Source organism: Indicator indicator, chromosome 12, assembly GCF_027791375.1.
Source record: "Indicator indicator isolate 239-I01 chromosome 12, UM_Iind_1.1, whole genome shotgun sequence".
Classification (NCBI taxonomy): domain Eukaryota; kingdom Metazoa; phylum Chordata; class Aves; order Piciformes; family Indicatoridae; genus Indicator; species Indicator indicator.
Window position 1 is genome coordinate 24912446 of NC_072021.1, and position 15274 is coordinate 24927719.

The 15274-nt window shown below is 40.7% G+C and overlaps 1 protein-coding gene across 1 annotated transcript; it reads right to left on the reverse strand.

Annotated features, from left to right (window-relative positions):
• Positions 1-790: 790 nt before the first annotated feature.
• Positions 791-12116, reverse strand: LOC128970453 (Y+L amino acid transporter 2-like). The gene is made up of 9 exons (XM_054385638.1): positions 11615-12116; positions 10499-10624; positions 7336-7480; positions 6331-6454; positions 5370-5473; positions 4979-5075; positions 3464-3613; positions 1601-1784; positions 791-882 (listed from the first exon to the last, which is right to left on the reverse strand). The coding sequence occupies exons 1-9, from the start codon at positions 12114-12116 to the stop codon at positions 791-793; spliced, it is 1524 nt and encodes a 507-aa protein (XP_054241613.1).
• Between the last annotated feature and the right edge of the window lie 3158 nt (positions 12117-15274).

Genomic DNA, 15274 nt, shown 5'->3' on the forward strand with positions numbered 1-15274 from the left:
CACCAAGAAGAAGTGAAGTGTTTTCCCTGACTAGCTGGAACATGAATCAGTTTCCTTCAGTGCTCCATGGTAGGTTAGACTGCTGGAAACCAAAAGTACTGCAGTTACAATGCCATAATTTGTTCATTGACAATACCTCTTCTGCAGAAGAATAATGGATGTGGGACACTGTCAAATGAGAATTTCTCAGAGAATTTAAATGACTGAAAATGTTTTTCTCCTCTTGGTAAAATATGTATACCAGGAATAGAATTATTAGAATGGTTTAACTATTCTAATAATTCTAATTGGATTGTTCAACTATGAGAATAGTTTAACACTAATACTCCACTGCCTCAAAGCAGTTTGAATTGTACTTTTTTATTTACTAAGAATTTGTTATATTTTCAGAAGTAAACTGTGGCATCTTCTTCCCTACTCAGTTTTGGCAGTTTTGTTTCTTTGTTTTGTATATTTAGCAATTTATTTGTTAGGACTGTGGCTAGACCTAGACCTTTCTATGATGATTTTGCAATTAATGTAATATTTACCACTACCAATACATGTATGTTCATACAGTGCTTTATAGTTTCAAAGTGTTAGATGTTAGCTCACTATTAACAAAGGAGTTTAAAAAAACAAAAAGGCAGTAAACCAGAGTGCTTTATAAAACAAATTAGCAGACATCAAACTGCTGCAGAGTACAGTGGTTAGTGCTCCAGTATAACTGAACACATGGGGAGAACTTCAGATGATAGAAATTCCTCCAAAGAGAAAATATCAAGGCACATCTCTCAATGTCAAGGCAACTTTATTTACTCTTAGCTGCTGTAGGTTCCATGTCTATGTCCAGGTCTGACAGGGCACAGTAGAAGAGCATCTGAACATATTTTGTTGTTGTAGCTGTAATACATAGCAAAAACATGTGAGATAAAGTTTTAATGTATCTTAGACAAATATATAGATTTTTGACTATTTGAAACCACTCTACAGGTATTAGGAAAATCTTAAACCACTTTAATCAAACGGATTAAGTATGTTGTAAATAGCTAAAAGCAAAAGGAGCTCAATAATTAAATAGAAAATCAACATTTTCATCAACATTTTCATTGAACTGTCAAATTGATAGCTGAGTTAAACTGAATAAAAACATTGAAGTTTTTCTTTTCAGGACTGCCTGAATTTGAGGAGTAGAAACTACTTCTCAGGCCAGTAATTCTCTATTCCATAATTTACATGGACTCCTGTGACTCAGATGTTACATCCTTTGGACAGAAAGCAAAACAATGGTGTGTGTCATTTCTGCCTTCCAGGGTCTCACATTGAATGCATTTAATCCTCACAGTTCTACATGGCTTTTATTGAGCCAATATATTGCAAGAGCTCAATGCCACAAATATTATCTGACCATATTATATCCACATGTGGACTGTTTTGTACTGGGATGTAAGGATTTTGTTTTCAGGACCATGAGACGAAGCAAGTGATCTCAGACTTGCCATATACAAAAGCACAGCAAAACTTCATAAAGAAAAAGGATTCTAGAAGAAATGATTCTTTCTTTTCTGTCCTGACATTCAAGATTTTGACAGACTGATTGGGACAAAATGATGTTGCTTACCAGATAACCACTGCAGACATTTAGGTCGTTTTTCAACTGGCAGATAAACTCCCAAATAATATGCAGGAATGCCAGAGAGGGCAATACCAATGCCAATAAGGGAATTGATTGTGTCACTGTAGAGAGGAACTATGACCAGGAAAAGGGAACACAAACAGTATACTATAGGGAAGAAGAGGTTTAGCTGTGGAGACAAAAACCACAACACCATTTATTGAGACATGCAGTAAATACTCTATTGTAAAAATGTCATGCCTCTGCTATGAGGATAGGCTGAGGGAGCTGGGGTTGTTCACCCTAGCTAGAGAAGACTCCTGGAGGATTTCCTATCTGCCTTCCAACACCTGAAGGAATCCTACAGGAGGGCTGGAGAGAGACTTTTTGTAAGGATGTCTAGAGACAGGATGAGGGGGAAATGGTTTTAAGCTGAGGGACAGTAGGATTGGACTGGGTCTTAGGAAGAAGTTCTTCAGTACAAAGGTGGTGAGACTCTGGAGGAGGCTGCCCAGGGAGGTTGTGGATGCTTTCTCCTTGGGGTTGTCCTAGACCGGGTTGGATGAGGCCTTGAGCAACTGAATCTAGTTGAGAGATGTCCCAGCCCATGGCAGGTAGATTGGAGATGATCCCTGAGGTCCCTTCCAACTGAAGCCATTCTGTGATTCTATAATTCTATATTAATAATAATAAAAATATAGCTACTAACTGTATGACTACTATGTACTGAATCTTTTGACTGCCTACAGTCAGTGCAATTTGCTAGCTTCTCTGTATGTTCCTGACAGCCTCTTATTGGGTACCTGAGCATCTGACCATTTTGTTGTTTTCAGGCCTGCACAAACTCAATTTCTTCCCAATTAAGTAAAAAAAAATCAATCCTTGAAAGCTGTACTTTAAAGCTGAGCAGTAATGGGTCATTTTTCCCTCTAACTGCAACTGCAAATTTTCAATTGTAATTTTGATTGGGATCTAACTCAGCTAGACTCCCAGTTTCTACATTGATGCACTGATTTACCACCATTTAGCTTGGACACTTAACAAGTATCACACTATGAAGAAGGGAAGTTGCAATAATCTCTTCATGGATTTATTTTTCTCCAAAATATTTTTCACTATCTGTAGTAATCAGCCTTCTCAAGAGTCCAGGAGCTGACATAAAAAAAGCACCAGCAAATCCTGAGAGTTTACTGGTATAAATACTTCTTTTTCCTTATAAAGGTTAAAAATAGTAAGTTGATGAAAATCAGCAGCTACATTTCAGAAAAGGACAAAGTATATGCAGAGCTGTGATGCTGGCTATGCTGGCAAATGCTAATAGGAATTACACAGTCATTATCTATAATCTGACAGTAATCCTTGCTTTAGTTGGTTCAGTAGCAGAACTACCAATAAGGCAGGATTTAATCTGCATCTTCTTCTTATTTCAGGGAGAATTTGGAAATTAAGTGTGAACATGCTTCAGGATGGAGTTTGATCAGACTGTTAACCTCTCTGGAGCCTTCATCACTAGCTCTAGTGTGTCTTGGTAAGACTCTGCTGTGAACAGTACAAAAGAGGGTTGTTCTAGGATGGACTACAAAGCCCAGGCATTTACTTAGACCTTATCTATTCTGAAACACAGTTATAAGGTTGATGAAAGGAACAAGAAACATCATTTTAACCCCACAGAAAAAGCACCAAAAGATGCTCTTGTGGAAGTTCAAATGGGTTTTGCCCTTAATTTCTTACCTTGTATTTTGAAAGGAGTTGTATGGGTGATAAATAACATGTAACATAACTGGTAATGTTGTGGTCATGGTATTAAGCATCACATGAACATGTGCACTTAGCTGCCTGGAGGGCTTGGTGCCTCTCTTGTTTACTTACTTTAATAGGTCGAGGTCTATGTGGCTGTGTATATCTCAAGTATATTAGTCCTGCAACAGACAGACCCACAAAAAGCCAGTAGTTGAAGCAGTAGTAATTAATGAGGAGGAAAACATCTTCCACAAGGAGATAAAGCAAAGTCATTAAGCCCTAGAGATAATAAAAACAAAGACTTTTAAATAAGAAATAAAAGACATGTCTGAGGAAATAAAGAGGTAGTAAAGCTACAAACCAGCCTGTTTCCAGCATATCTGTCTGGAGTTAGGAGATCAGGTCCTTGCAAGAATGATACTTACACTGAGAAATCTGCAAGTGTGCTGTGTGAAACAGGCAGGTGTCTTTGCCTTAAACACAGCAGTGAGAGCACCACCATTTGGCTGAAGAGGTGTTAAGTTGGAGAAGTTATGTTTCAGCACCTCCTAAGAAGACCAGATGAGGAGCCCTAGACTCTGCTATGCTATGGAGAAGGTTGCTAAGAAGCTTTTCTGTAGGCAGTGGCTTACTCTGCTGTTCTGGTTGGCTTTGGTTTGAAAGCAAACAACTTAATTTTTTCACTGTTGGAGGCCCTCACAGTCCACTCATAAACTGAGACCATTGGAGCAAATTCCATGGTATGCAGGTATGCTGTACTGCTCACATGGAAAGACCTAAAATACCAGCAATTTAATGTCTATTTTAACAGATAGGCAGGAAAACTCCCAAAAACATTCCACTGTGAAAAATGGAAATAATGGTATATTAAGGGAGTATAGCTCATCTTACTGATGAGGACAGAACCCCTCTTAGAAGAGTATTCATAGTGAGATTATAACATTCTGTAAATTATTTATGTCAAATAGGACCAGTTTGATAACCTATTAGCAAGGCACATGCAGCACACCAAATAAAACACATGTTCAGTTAAACAGCAGTGAAATGCTCCCTCTGCATATCCTCCCCCTTATTGAAATCTGCTAGATTTATGGATTACTTCTTAAAATTCCGTTCACTACGTCTATACCTTATGGTTCTTTGATTTTTGTGTCACAAGATTAATTTTTATAGTGACAGCAGGGAAAAATCAATATAGCTACAGGCATCCAAGGGTGGGAATTTACTTTTCAGTGCTTTGTCACTCCTCTTATAACTACAGTCTTAGAAAATCAGCCTAAGGCAGGCTCTGAGCGATGCTCCTGCCATATTCTTCTCCAGTGGCACTCTGAAAACTCACATAAAGGCTTAAACCACCTCTGTCTTTACTGTTAGATATTTATACCCTCTCTGTTTGCTATGTAATGCTGTCATACTTAGTGCTCACTAATCTTGTTCAGAGAGAATGTGAATCAAGCCATTCTCTTTCCACTGGAAAAACCTCCACCAGACAAAATTACACCACCACCCTCAATGAGTTTTAGAAATTGTGAGAATTTGAGGAAGATGTCTCCAGCAGAGCAGGAGCTTGTGAGAAGCACTGGGCAGAGGTGGGTTTGAACACTGGGCTGCCCCAGGCAGGCAAGGGACCAGGCTGTCACTTACATTGAAGAGGAGAGCAGGGACTGGTGTGTAGCACTTTATATGGATCAAGCTCAGGCTGTCAGGGAGGTGTCCTTCCCGGGCTCCGACATAAAAAAGCCTAAAAAAAAGGAACAAGAAAACTCAACCAGTGAGTAAAGGAACAGCTTCTTGCTATTGACAAAGGCAGCATTAAAGCTTTTATTACTCTCTTGTAAATGCTGCTCTCTTCTCAAGTGGCTTAACAGTTGATGCTGACCATGAGAAAACACAAACCAATCCTTTCCACCTTAACTGAACAACCTGACATGGCAAAATTTAACTGTTTCACTTTTATAATGCAGTAGTAAAGCATGCAGATTAATAATAAATGTTTTTTTCCCCAATTATTTAAAATAAAGCTTTTATTTCATACCTAGATGCTGCAATTATTGATGAGTTTAAGCCACTATAGCAAGACATGGCCACTGCTATAGGAATTATCCACTTAGCATAACTAAGAGTTTCACTGCCAAATGTCTGTAACAGAAAAAGAAAATAATAGTGAGGCACATGGACAATCCTGAGAAACTGCCATGAGGACACACTAGCCCAAGTACAGTGTCACAGCCCATGCTTTCTTATGACACACAAAAATTACTGGGGAAATTAAAATTTGGAAAAACTGATCAGTATAAAAAGAAAAAAAAAAAAGGCAGATACACTGAAAATTAAATTATAAAAATATTTCTAAGCCTAGATGCAGTCAACAAGATAACAGAAGAAGATGGATTTGCTTTCATGTATGCTGAAAAATCCTGACTGTAGTAATCATAGAATGGTTTGGGTTGGAAGGGACCTCCCAAGGTCCCACCCTCCTGCAGTGAGCAGAGACATCCTCTGCTAGATCAGGCTGCTCAGAGCCTTGTTGAGCCTGAGCTGTAACAGTACTTGTGTATGAGACGCTGATAAACTTTTAAAAAGCACTTCACTGCACATTTTGGCACTGAAAACACTGCTGTAATCCTGCAGCACTAAACATCACACACTGTACCTTCGAATGATGGCAAAAAAACCCTGGCTCTTAAACAACCCAGGCTTTCCCCAGCTTTTCCTCTGCCTGACTGGCAAAAGTATCTTTTACAATGAAGTGCTGTTAGGAGCAGGATTTGCAGAGTGTATAAGAGGATTTTACAAGAGCAGATTTATTGGATAGTTCTTTACATGCACCTTCTAATATATTGGCACTCTTACATGAAAAGAAAGTTTGAAACAAAGCATCAGCCTTCACTATGGAGATATTTCAACTGTTCTGGCAAAAAAAGTGTGCTGCCTAAGATTTTTCTGCCATGTCATCCCTAGAGTAACTTTTCCTTTAATTATTTTGTATCACTTACCACAGCCACTGCATCACTTGTGAGGAGATCTGACATGTTCAGCACTACGTAGTATGCTATATTAGTCAACAAGTAAATAATAGTGACAATAGGCATTGAAATTGCAATGGAAAGAGGCAGATTCCTGCAAAAGGAAAATGTCAGCATTATTTTGTGTTCTTTAAATATGGAATACTTAATTAGAACGTTGTTCCTAAATTTGAACATTTGTGAATGGATACCTCCACCATTCTTTGTGACCCATCATTTTCTAATTGCGGGGTTACAAAATAATTTGCAGCCACAAGTTTTAGAGAAAAGAAAGTATCTTTGTATCTGTCAATTGTAGATACTAGCTTTTATATGAAAGCAATAAATAAATAAAGACAGCCCTTAAATAATGAGATTTGAATGCACACTTTGGTGTTCTCATAGTCACAGCATTTTTTTCCTGACTCGTAATCTATGTGTATGCCAAGACATGGTGAACTGTATGAGTCTGAGTAGCTGGGACACACAACTACCACAGTGTTGACATCCCTACAGAGGGCAGGAGATGATATTTCCAGTGCTGCTGTGGACTTAACCTTTCACCTTTAGCAAAATTAAAGATTTTGCCTAGAATAATGCAGAAGATCACCTGAAACAGTCTTATCCTACTGGTAGCAAAACCAGTCCTGGAAACTAAAACTGTTTTGTGTTTGAAAAGAAGTAGGGAATTTTGGGGGGCTAAATGGATACTTTCCCTGCTTTCAGAAGGGACTTGTTCTCCTCCTTTAAAACTTCTGATCTGGTTAAGGTACAAAATATACATATCCGGGCAAGTGATTTGTTAAGGTGATACAACTGGTGAGCAACGACAATAATCAGAAGGAGTTCTCATACTTAGTCCTTCATTTGAAAAGAAGAAGGTTTTTGCAGAGAAAATAGCCTGACTGCTTTCCAGTCAGAAACAAATATGGCTTGGGCTACCATCATCTGTCTTACCAGGACACTTCAGTGATCCAAGGCAACATATGTGCTTACCTCTGAGGATTCTGCATCTCCTCTGTCACATAGTTGAGTGTGTCCCATCCCGAGTAGGAGAAGAGGGCAGAGTAAAGAGCCAGTGCAATCATCCCTGGGTTTGTTGCTGAGCCCTTGAAGGGAGCACTCAAGTTTTCTGTTTCTCCTGTACAAACAGCAGGTACCACTTGCCTGTTACATTTCAAGGACATGATGTGGGAAGAAACTACACTAAAAGTCTCAACTAACCGAAAGGAAATAAAACCCCACTGCATCCAGGCTTCATTACAGTTTCTAAAGGTGCACAGCTTTATGGTTTGATGTGACAATTAGCAAAGTTTCAGTCAGGTGGTCAGACACTACACTTGTACAGGGAGACAGCAGAAGATATTTTCCCATGTTATTTGCAAGTGACTTGTGCAATTCTACCAGCACACAGCATTCTCCCCTGGCATTGCTGTCTAGACCATTGAGGGAGGGAGGCATACTGGGATCATGCTGTTATCTGTCATCCAGGCACAGGCACTTGGGAAGCCCCTTTTCAGTTCCTGAATCTGTCTCATATTTCTTCCTCCTATATGTGCTTTCGCTTTCACCAGGCCAATTAGTGGCCACTGGAGGGGGAACTCCTGGAGGCATGGTTCTTCATGGGATGCTCTGCCCCACAATGGTGTTCCCTGAAGTTAGGAGAGGAGATCAGAAAAATCTTTCCTTTCAAAATTCTCCTCTAGTTTAGCTCAATCAGTTGAGATGACACTCTGCAGAACGCTGCAAAATAGGCAAAATGTCATGAAATGGCATGAGCCTTCAAGGAGACTCTGGAAAGGGGAAGAAAGGCCTTTCAGAGTTTGCAGAAGGAAAGTCAACCATCTAATATAAGTGGAAGTGGGTTCAGAAACATGCTGAAAGCTCTGTTAGGGAAGTAAGGTCATTCTTGTAAAATGAAACAACTTCACTGCAAGGTGGTTAAACTAAGGAGCTTACAGATACCACAAAAGGAATTCAGTCTTTGAAGAGTAGTAACTCTCAGGAGGCTGAACTGAGGAAGGTGACACTCCAAGAGCTACATGCACTTTGGGGAAGAAAATGGAAGAAACAGACAAGGGGTAACAGGCACAAACATGAACACAAGAAGTTCCATTTAAACATGAGGAGGAACTTCTTTATGTTGAGAATGGTGGAGCACTGGAAAAGGCTGCCCAGAGAGCAGGTGGAGTCTCCTTCTCTGGAGACATTCAAAACCCACACAGACTTGTTCCTCTGTGACCTTCTTTAGGTGAATTTGCCTTGGCAAGAGGGTTGGACTCAATGGTGTCCAGAGGTCCCTTCCAAATCGTACCATTCTGTGAAAGGCTCAAGAAAAGCTTTTTTTTTTTTTTTTTTTAACTAAAGACAGCTCATATTCATAATCAGATACATGCACAGTGTTTTGAAAGAAGAGGCATCTCTGAGCATGTCAGAAGGAACATGGCAGGACTAAACCCTACATCACAACTGCTCTTTTCATTAAAACAGTTGCTGAGTCTAGAAGAGTGCATCGACTCAATCACAGCTTCATCCAGAAGTCCACATCATTCTTCCTCCCAACCCTTCTGTACCTAAGTGCTTGATTCTGCTTAAACAAAGCATAGACTAGACCTCTGCTGCCACTAAAAGTCCTCAGCACCTTGTGCTCCTCACAGTGTTTCCTCTCTGCCTTCACCCTCCCTGGTCCCACAGAGCAAAGCAAAAGACTCAGTGTAGGTTATGTGGATACAGGAGCAGAGAGAATGGACTCTGGGCTAAATTGCACTGTGGCAGCTGCATACCAGTGAGCTGGCTGGGAGTGTGGAAGGATCATAGAATCAGTCAGGGTTGGAAGGGACCACAAGGATCATCTAGTTCTAACACCCCTGCCATGGGCAGGGACACCTCACGCTACATCAGGCTGGCCAGAGCCTCATCCAGCCTGGCCTTAAGCACCTCCAGGGATGGGACCTCAACACCTCCCTGGACAACCCATTCCAGGCTCTCACCACTCTCATGGTGAAGAACTTCTTCCTCATGTCCAGCCTGAATCTCCCCACTTCCAGCTTTATTCCATTCCCCCCAGTCCTATCACTACCTGATATCCTAAAAAGTCCCTCCCCAGATTCCTTGTAGGCCCCCTTCAGATACTGGAAAGGAGTCAGTTTGAAAGCCCAGGTAAATTTATGACAAAGGGGACAAGGCAAAGCTGCTATAAGGGAGACATCATGGACTCACAGCTTTGTAAAACTGCAGCAGCTTTATGGGGGGAACCTTTTTCATGTGACTTTGGCCCTTAAGCAATGCTTTTCCTCTGTGTCTTCCTGCCTTTAGGACTGGGTTCATTTGTTCAGGTTTCTTTAGAGTTGAACAAACCAGTGACAACTGACACACACAGATAATGGCTTAACCAGAAAGCTCTCTTAAAGTCTGGGTGTAGCTTTGCAGTGTAACAGCTGATGCATTAGAAATGTAGCCAAGGAAAGAAGGCCAGTACACATGGAAAAACAAGCATGTCCAGTAAGTTTTATAAGCTAGTTCCAGCAGCAGCAGAAGACAATTCCTAAACAGAAGAGGAGAAAAACATCTTTATTTTAACTGAATAAAGACACAATAGCTATTCACTTATTTCATGGGAAAGGAAAATGAAGAAACTTTAGTAACTAAGCAACAGAGCTAGAGTTGGAAAAGACTTCACTGTGAAAGAGATCCAAATTAATAAAATCAAATCTATTGCAGAAGTAGCACCAGAACAAACTAGTCTCCAGCTTTTCATGTATTTAGTTCAGTCCAGATGCTGCTGATCAGAGTGTCTTATGTCTCCTGTGATGCTGTACAGCACCTCAGTGATTCAAAAGACCACAGAATTAGTCTTCACCTTTCTAGTTTCTAGTAACAAGCATGACCTCTCACCAGGGAAGGAAAAGACAAGATCCTCCCCTCACAAGGCACTGCAGCAGCTCTGCTACAGGCAAGCAGGGGGAGCAGGGTGTGAGAAGCGATGCAGAGGACACGTCTGGTAATTTCTGCTTGCTTAACAAGCCATAAAATTCCTGTGACCTTCCTGTGGGACAATAAGAACCACTGCATAGGTAAGTCTTAAGGAGTCTGATCTTGCTGAGATTTTGAAACTGATGTATGGTTTACTTTTAAGCATTTAAGTGAGTATTATTCTTACCTTTACCAATTTTGTAAAAGCCAACAGCTATCACCAGGATCAGAGCCAAAAGTTTTGCGTACGTGAAAACATCTTGTACACGAGTTCCCCACTTCACATTAACACAATTAATAAATGTTAAGGAGCCTGCAGAGAAAAAGAACATGCATGAGAAGAGCACTGCAGATCTCACACCACTCAAAGTGTATTCAAAATCACCCTTCCAGATACCAGCCCTTTTTCAAAGAACAAAATAGAATTCAATTTCACCTGTTCAGGACCACATAGGTTTATTAAAATGTTTTCTGAAGGATGCTATTTTTGTCACAGTGAGACAAAAACACACCAGCTTTTCAATTTTAGAACAAACTCCTGCTCCCTATGTTTTGCCCCCTATGTTTCTTGCTAAGATACCAACATTGTGCAATGGGGACAGAATTCTGGGTTTATTCCAGTATTAAAAAGCCCAGTAGATTATATAATGATTCTTCCTGTTAACTTTGGGTTTGAATAGAATTTTAAACATCTGTAAATAGTGATTTCTGTAAATCTTATTCTGGTGAAGGAGAGAGGAAGGGGCAGAGGGGTTGCCCTCTGTATCAAGAAACAGATAGAGTGGAAAGAGCTGTCCCCAGAGAACAGCCATGACTAGGCCAAAAGCTTATGGGTAAGAACCAGTGGCAACAAAGGGAACCTTGTGTTTGGCGACTACTACAGGGGAGCCTATTGACAAAGCCTTCTTACTCCAGCTACAGAAGGCTTCACACAGGCTCTCACCCTGTCAGGGGGCTTCAACCACCATCTGCTGGAAAAGTAGCCCAGTGAGCTGTAGGCAATCCAGGAGACTCTTGGAGAGCACTGAGGATAACTTCTTGAGCCAGGTAATAGATAGCCCTACCAGAGGGGATGCAATACTGGACTAAACTGTTGAAATTCTCATCTCCCCTCTAATAATCCTAGAGCCAAATCAAATCCATCTCAATAAAAGATTATTTCCTGCATGCTCCTAAGAACATGTTTTAGAAAGGCAATAATTATTTTCACAGAAGGTGAAGGTATAACAATTAGGGGGAAAAAAAAATCTCTGGGCAGCTATAATTCTAATTCTTATTTTCTAGGAATCATGACTTTACTTACATATACAAGCAGCTGCAATCAACCGGACTGCATCATAGGGTGGCTCACAATGAGGGAAAATTGGTTGGACAATGTAGTTAGCAAATGTGATTGCAATCACTGCCTGGGTTGTTGGTTCAATAATCAGCAAGGATGACCAGAGTCTGATGAAGGCCACAAAGGCACCAAATGCTTCCAGGATATAGGCATAACTGGCTCCAGATTTAACGATGGATGTGCCCAATTCAGCATAACACAAAGCTCCAAACAGTGAAAACATCCCACCAAGTGCCCAGATGACTAGAGACAGTCCATAGGAAGCACTGTACATTAAAACACCTCTGGGTGATACGAATATCCCAGAGCCAATCATGTTCCCTACAATTAAAGAAACTCCATTTAATAATGTGATTTCTTTCTTCATCTGCATTTTCCCATTTGTCTCTGCCATATTGTCCATTTCAGCTTTTCCATGCTTAGTTCTGGATTTTTTAGCACAGCATATTTGCCAGGGGGCTGGCATCTTCAACTATCATTACCTGAAAACAAGAGGAGAGAACATCTTTTGTGAGGCATATGGCATCAGAGGCATGGATAATTAGCACACAAGGCATAAATTGTACAAAGAGCAATTTTCTTGCCTGCTTTTATCTTGCAGTCAAGGAAACACATACTAGTGGACTTCCTTAACTTTCACTGTTCCATACTTTTTTAATGCATAAATGTGAGGCTACTGTTTTTAGTTACAGATTCTGAATCTTTCATGAACTCTGAGTTCATTTTTACTATTTTTCACCGAATCATAGAATGGTTTGGCTTGGAAGGGACCTCCAAAGATCTTCTAGTCCAACCTCCCCTACAGCAAGCAGTGACACACCAAACTAATCAAGCTGCTCAGAGCCCATCAAGCCTGACCCTGAATGTCTCCAGGGATGGAGCCTCCACCACCTCCCTGTGAAAACTGTTCCAGTGTTCCACTGCTGTCATAGTAAAAAACTTCTTCCTGATGTCCAATCTAAATCTACCCTTCTCTAGTTTAAAACCATTGCCCCTCATCCTAGTGCTACACACATTTTCTTGAATTGTACTGATATATTATATTATTCAAGTTACCCTAGTAAAGAAAGAGACACTGTACCTCTGTAAGTATGTTCTAATACAGCTGGAGTGTCCCACATAGGTATACCTCTCCCTAAATTTTGCTCTCATTCCAGGAAGAACTTTATTTCATGATCATTTATTTCATTATTTGTTTCATCAAATCACAACCCACCCAGATGTGTTCCTGTGCAGCCTGCCCTAGATGATCCTGCCTTGCCAGAAGGGTTTAACTAGATGATCTCTAGGGGTCCCTTTCAGCCCCTAACATTCTATGATGCTATATCCCATCTGAAAATGATTCTCAGAGGAACACAAGAGGTAAGATAGTAAATGATACTCAAAATCTCCAACCTCAGAAGGTTCATGTTAGTGTGAGGATAAAGAAAAGAGCTTTAGCAGTTCCTAGAGATGAGACTGCTGCTGCAGAGAATAATGAAGCTTGTTTAGCTATTAACCTCACTTGACTTCTGGGTAGCAGCCACTAGCATGCATAGGAAGTGAGTTTTGAACACCTTGTCCCTGGGACACTTTTGTGTAAGGGAATCCAACAAAACACAAGTGTAGACATTTGCCAGTCCAGCACTCACAGGGCAGGATCCAAGTACAGTGGGAGCTGTGAGAGAAGATGCCACTGCATAGCTGTGCTGATAAATTAACTTTCTGCACATAGCATTACACCCCTCTGGGGCTGAGCTCCTCAGGGATGGGGAAAGGAAATGCAAGAGCCAAGACTGTAGCAATTGTCTTAATTCTTGGGTCCTGCTGACTCATAATGATGCTTACTTAGAACAATAGATTTTTTTCCAAGGAAAACCTCCTCCAAAATCTACAAACTAAAGCCAAGTTCTCCAAGTAGAACAAAGCTCCTCCACATGACACTGGCCAAAAACATACGATCCCAAATTTATATTGCTGAAATGTGGGTCAGCAGCTGGGTTCTTAGCAGTCTTCATACTGTTAAGTTAATTAGCAGAATATAGGAAATAGTCTCCTGTACAGAGCTTCCTGTGTAATAGCAGGAGAAGTGCTTTTTGTCAAATGTGTCAAGAATTTCTGTTTTCACAACCCAAGCAGTGATGAAAACAATCTGAGGATATGCCCAATGTCTGCTGCCATGGTCTTACCCTTTCTTTCACTTACAGCTTCCGCTATTTTGTTCCCACTGAACCTGGCCCATAGTCCTGCCCTACCATCATCACTGTGACTTCATCCTCATGCTACCATCTCCCCTTTCTGGGACCATCACTGGTGTGCCAAAAAGATTAAGCTAAGAAGCTCAGCTACTGAAGCATGGCTCTGTCCTCTGTCACTTGAGCATCTCTGTAGGTCACATTCTGAGGCCACATAATTCCAGTGAGAGCCAGTACAGGCCAAGGTCTGGCAGAGTTTACATGCTGGGGACAACCATCAAATCTGTAAGAAGCTGACTTCTTACAGGAGGCTACCCAATTTCAGTTGGAAACCCCTGCATCATAACAAATCCTTACAATCAGTCCTCTAGCAGACAGGAATTCAGAGTGGCTTCTTGAGAATGGGAACTTTTTTTTATGCAGTAATTAAAACAGGGAGGGTTTTTTGCATTCCAACATTCTTCACATGGCTGAATACTTAAAGGCTAACTCCATTGCTATAATAAAACTTTATGGCATAAAAAAGTACATACACTTGTTTTAGTAGCTCTTGTTTATGAAGTCTGAAGAGCAGTACATAAAATCTTCCTGACATGAAGGAAAGTCCCTCCTCCCTTGGTCCCCATGGACTGAGACAAGCAGAAGAGATATTGCTCTCTGGAAGTCAGAGCTTAGGACAGGCATCAACATGCCAATGAAGCCTCGGAGGCTGCAGCAGGCTAAATGAAACAGCTGCACACACTTGCCTATGTCTTGTGTCTGCACTACAGAACTTCAGAAGCCTGGTTTCATGCAGGTCCTGCTCTTCCTTAGGGGCAACCTCAAAAACTGGAGGAAAATTTTCCTCTTGGAGAAAAAGCAGAATGCCTTGAGAGTACAGACAGGCATAGTGGCCCTAAATCCTTTGCAGTCCTACTTTTACCTTCCAGTTGTAAACAGAAAAAGCAACAGAAAGGAACTTGTAGACTGATAGCTGAGAATTTAAAGAAAACAACAGGTAATTCTCAATAGCTCATTTTTTAGTCAAGCCACTGCCAGAAGTCATACAGAAAAGCAAAGGAAGAAGGGACAGCTTGACAGTAGCTGAAAACCAGAGCTGAAATCCAAGACAGTTCTTCCATAAATTAGTGCAGGACTGGTTCGACAAGGCAGGATTTTCTGACACTTCCCATCCTTCAGGGATCTACAGCCTCAAGAGTGATTACCTCCTTCTCAAGAAACTAATTAAACTTTGCTAAATGATTAAGCAAGGCTTGGTCAGGGGTTATATAAGTGTGACATCTTATGAACCATAAGATGTCCATAATCCCTAGACCTCTAGACTAACTGAGCTGCCTCTGTTTGTTAGGACATTTTGAAATTCTCAGCTTTTAATTCAAGAAATACTAATTAAATAAATCAGAGGATTCCCCTCAGAAACCAAATATTTTTCCCTTCATCAAATTCCCTT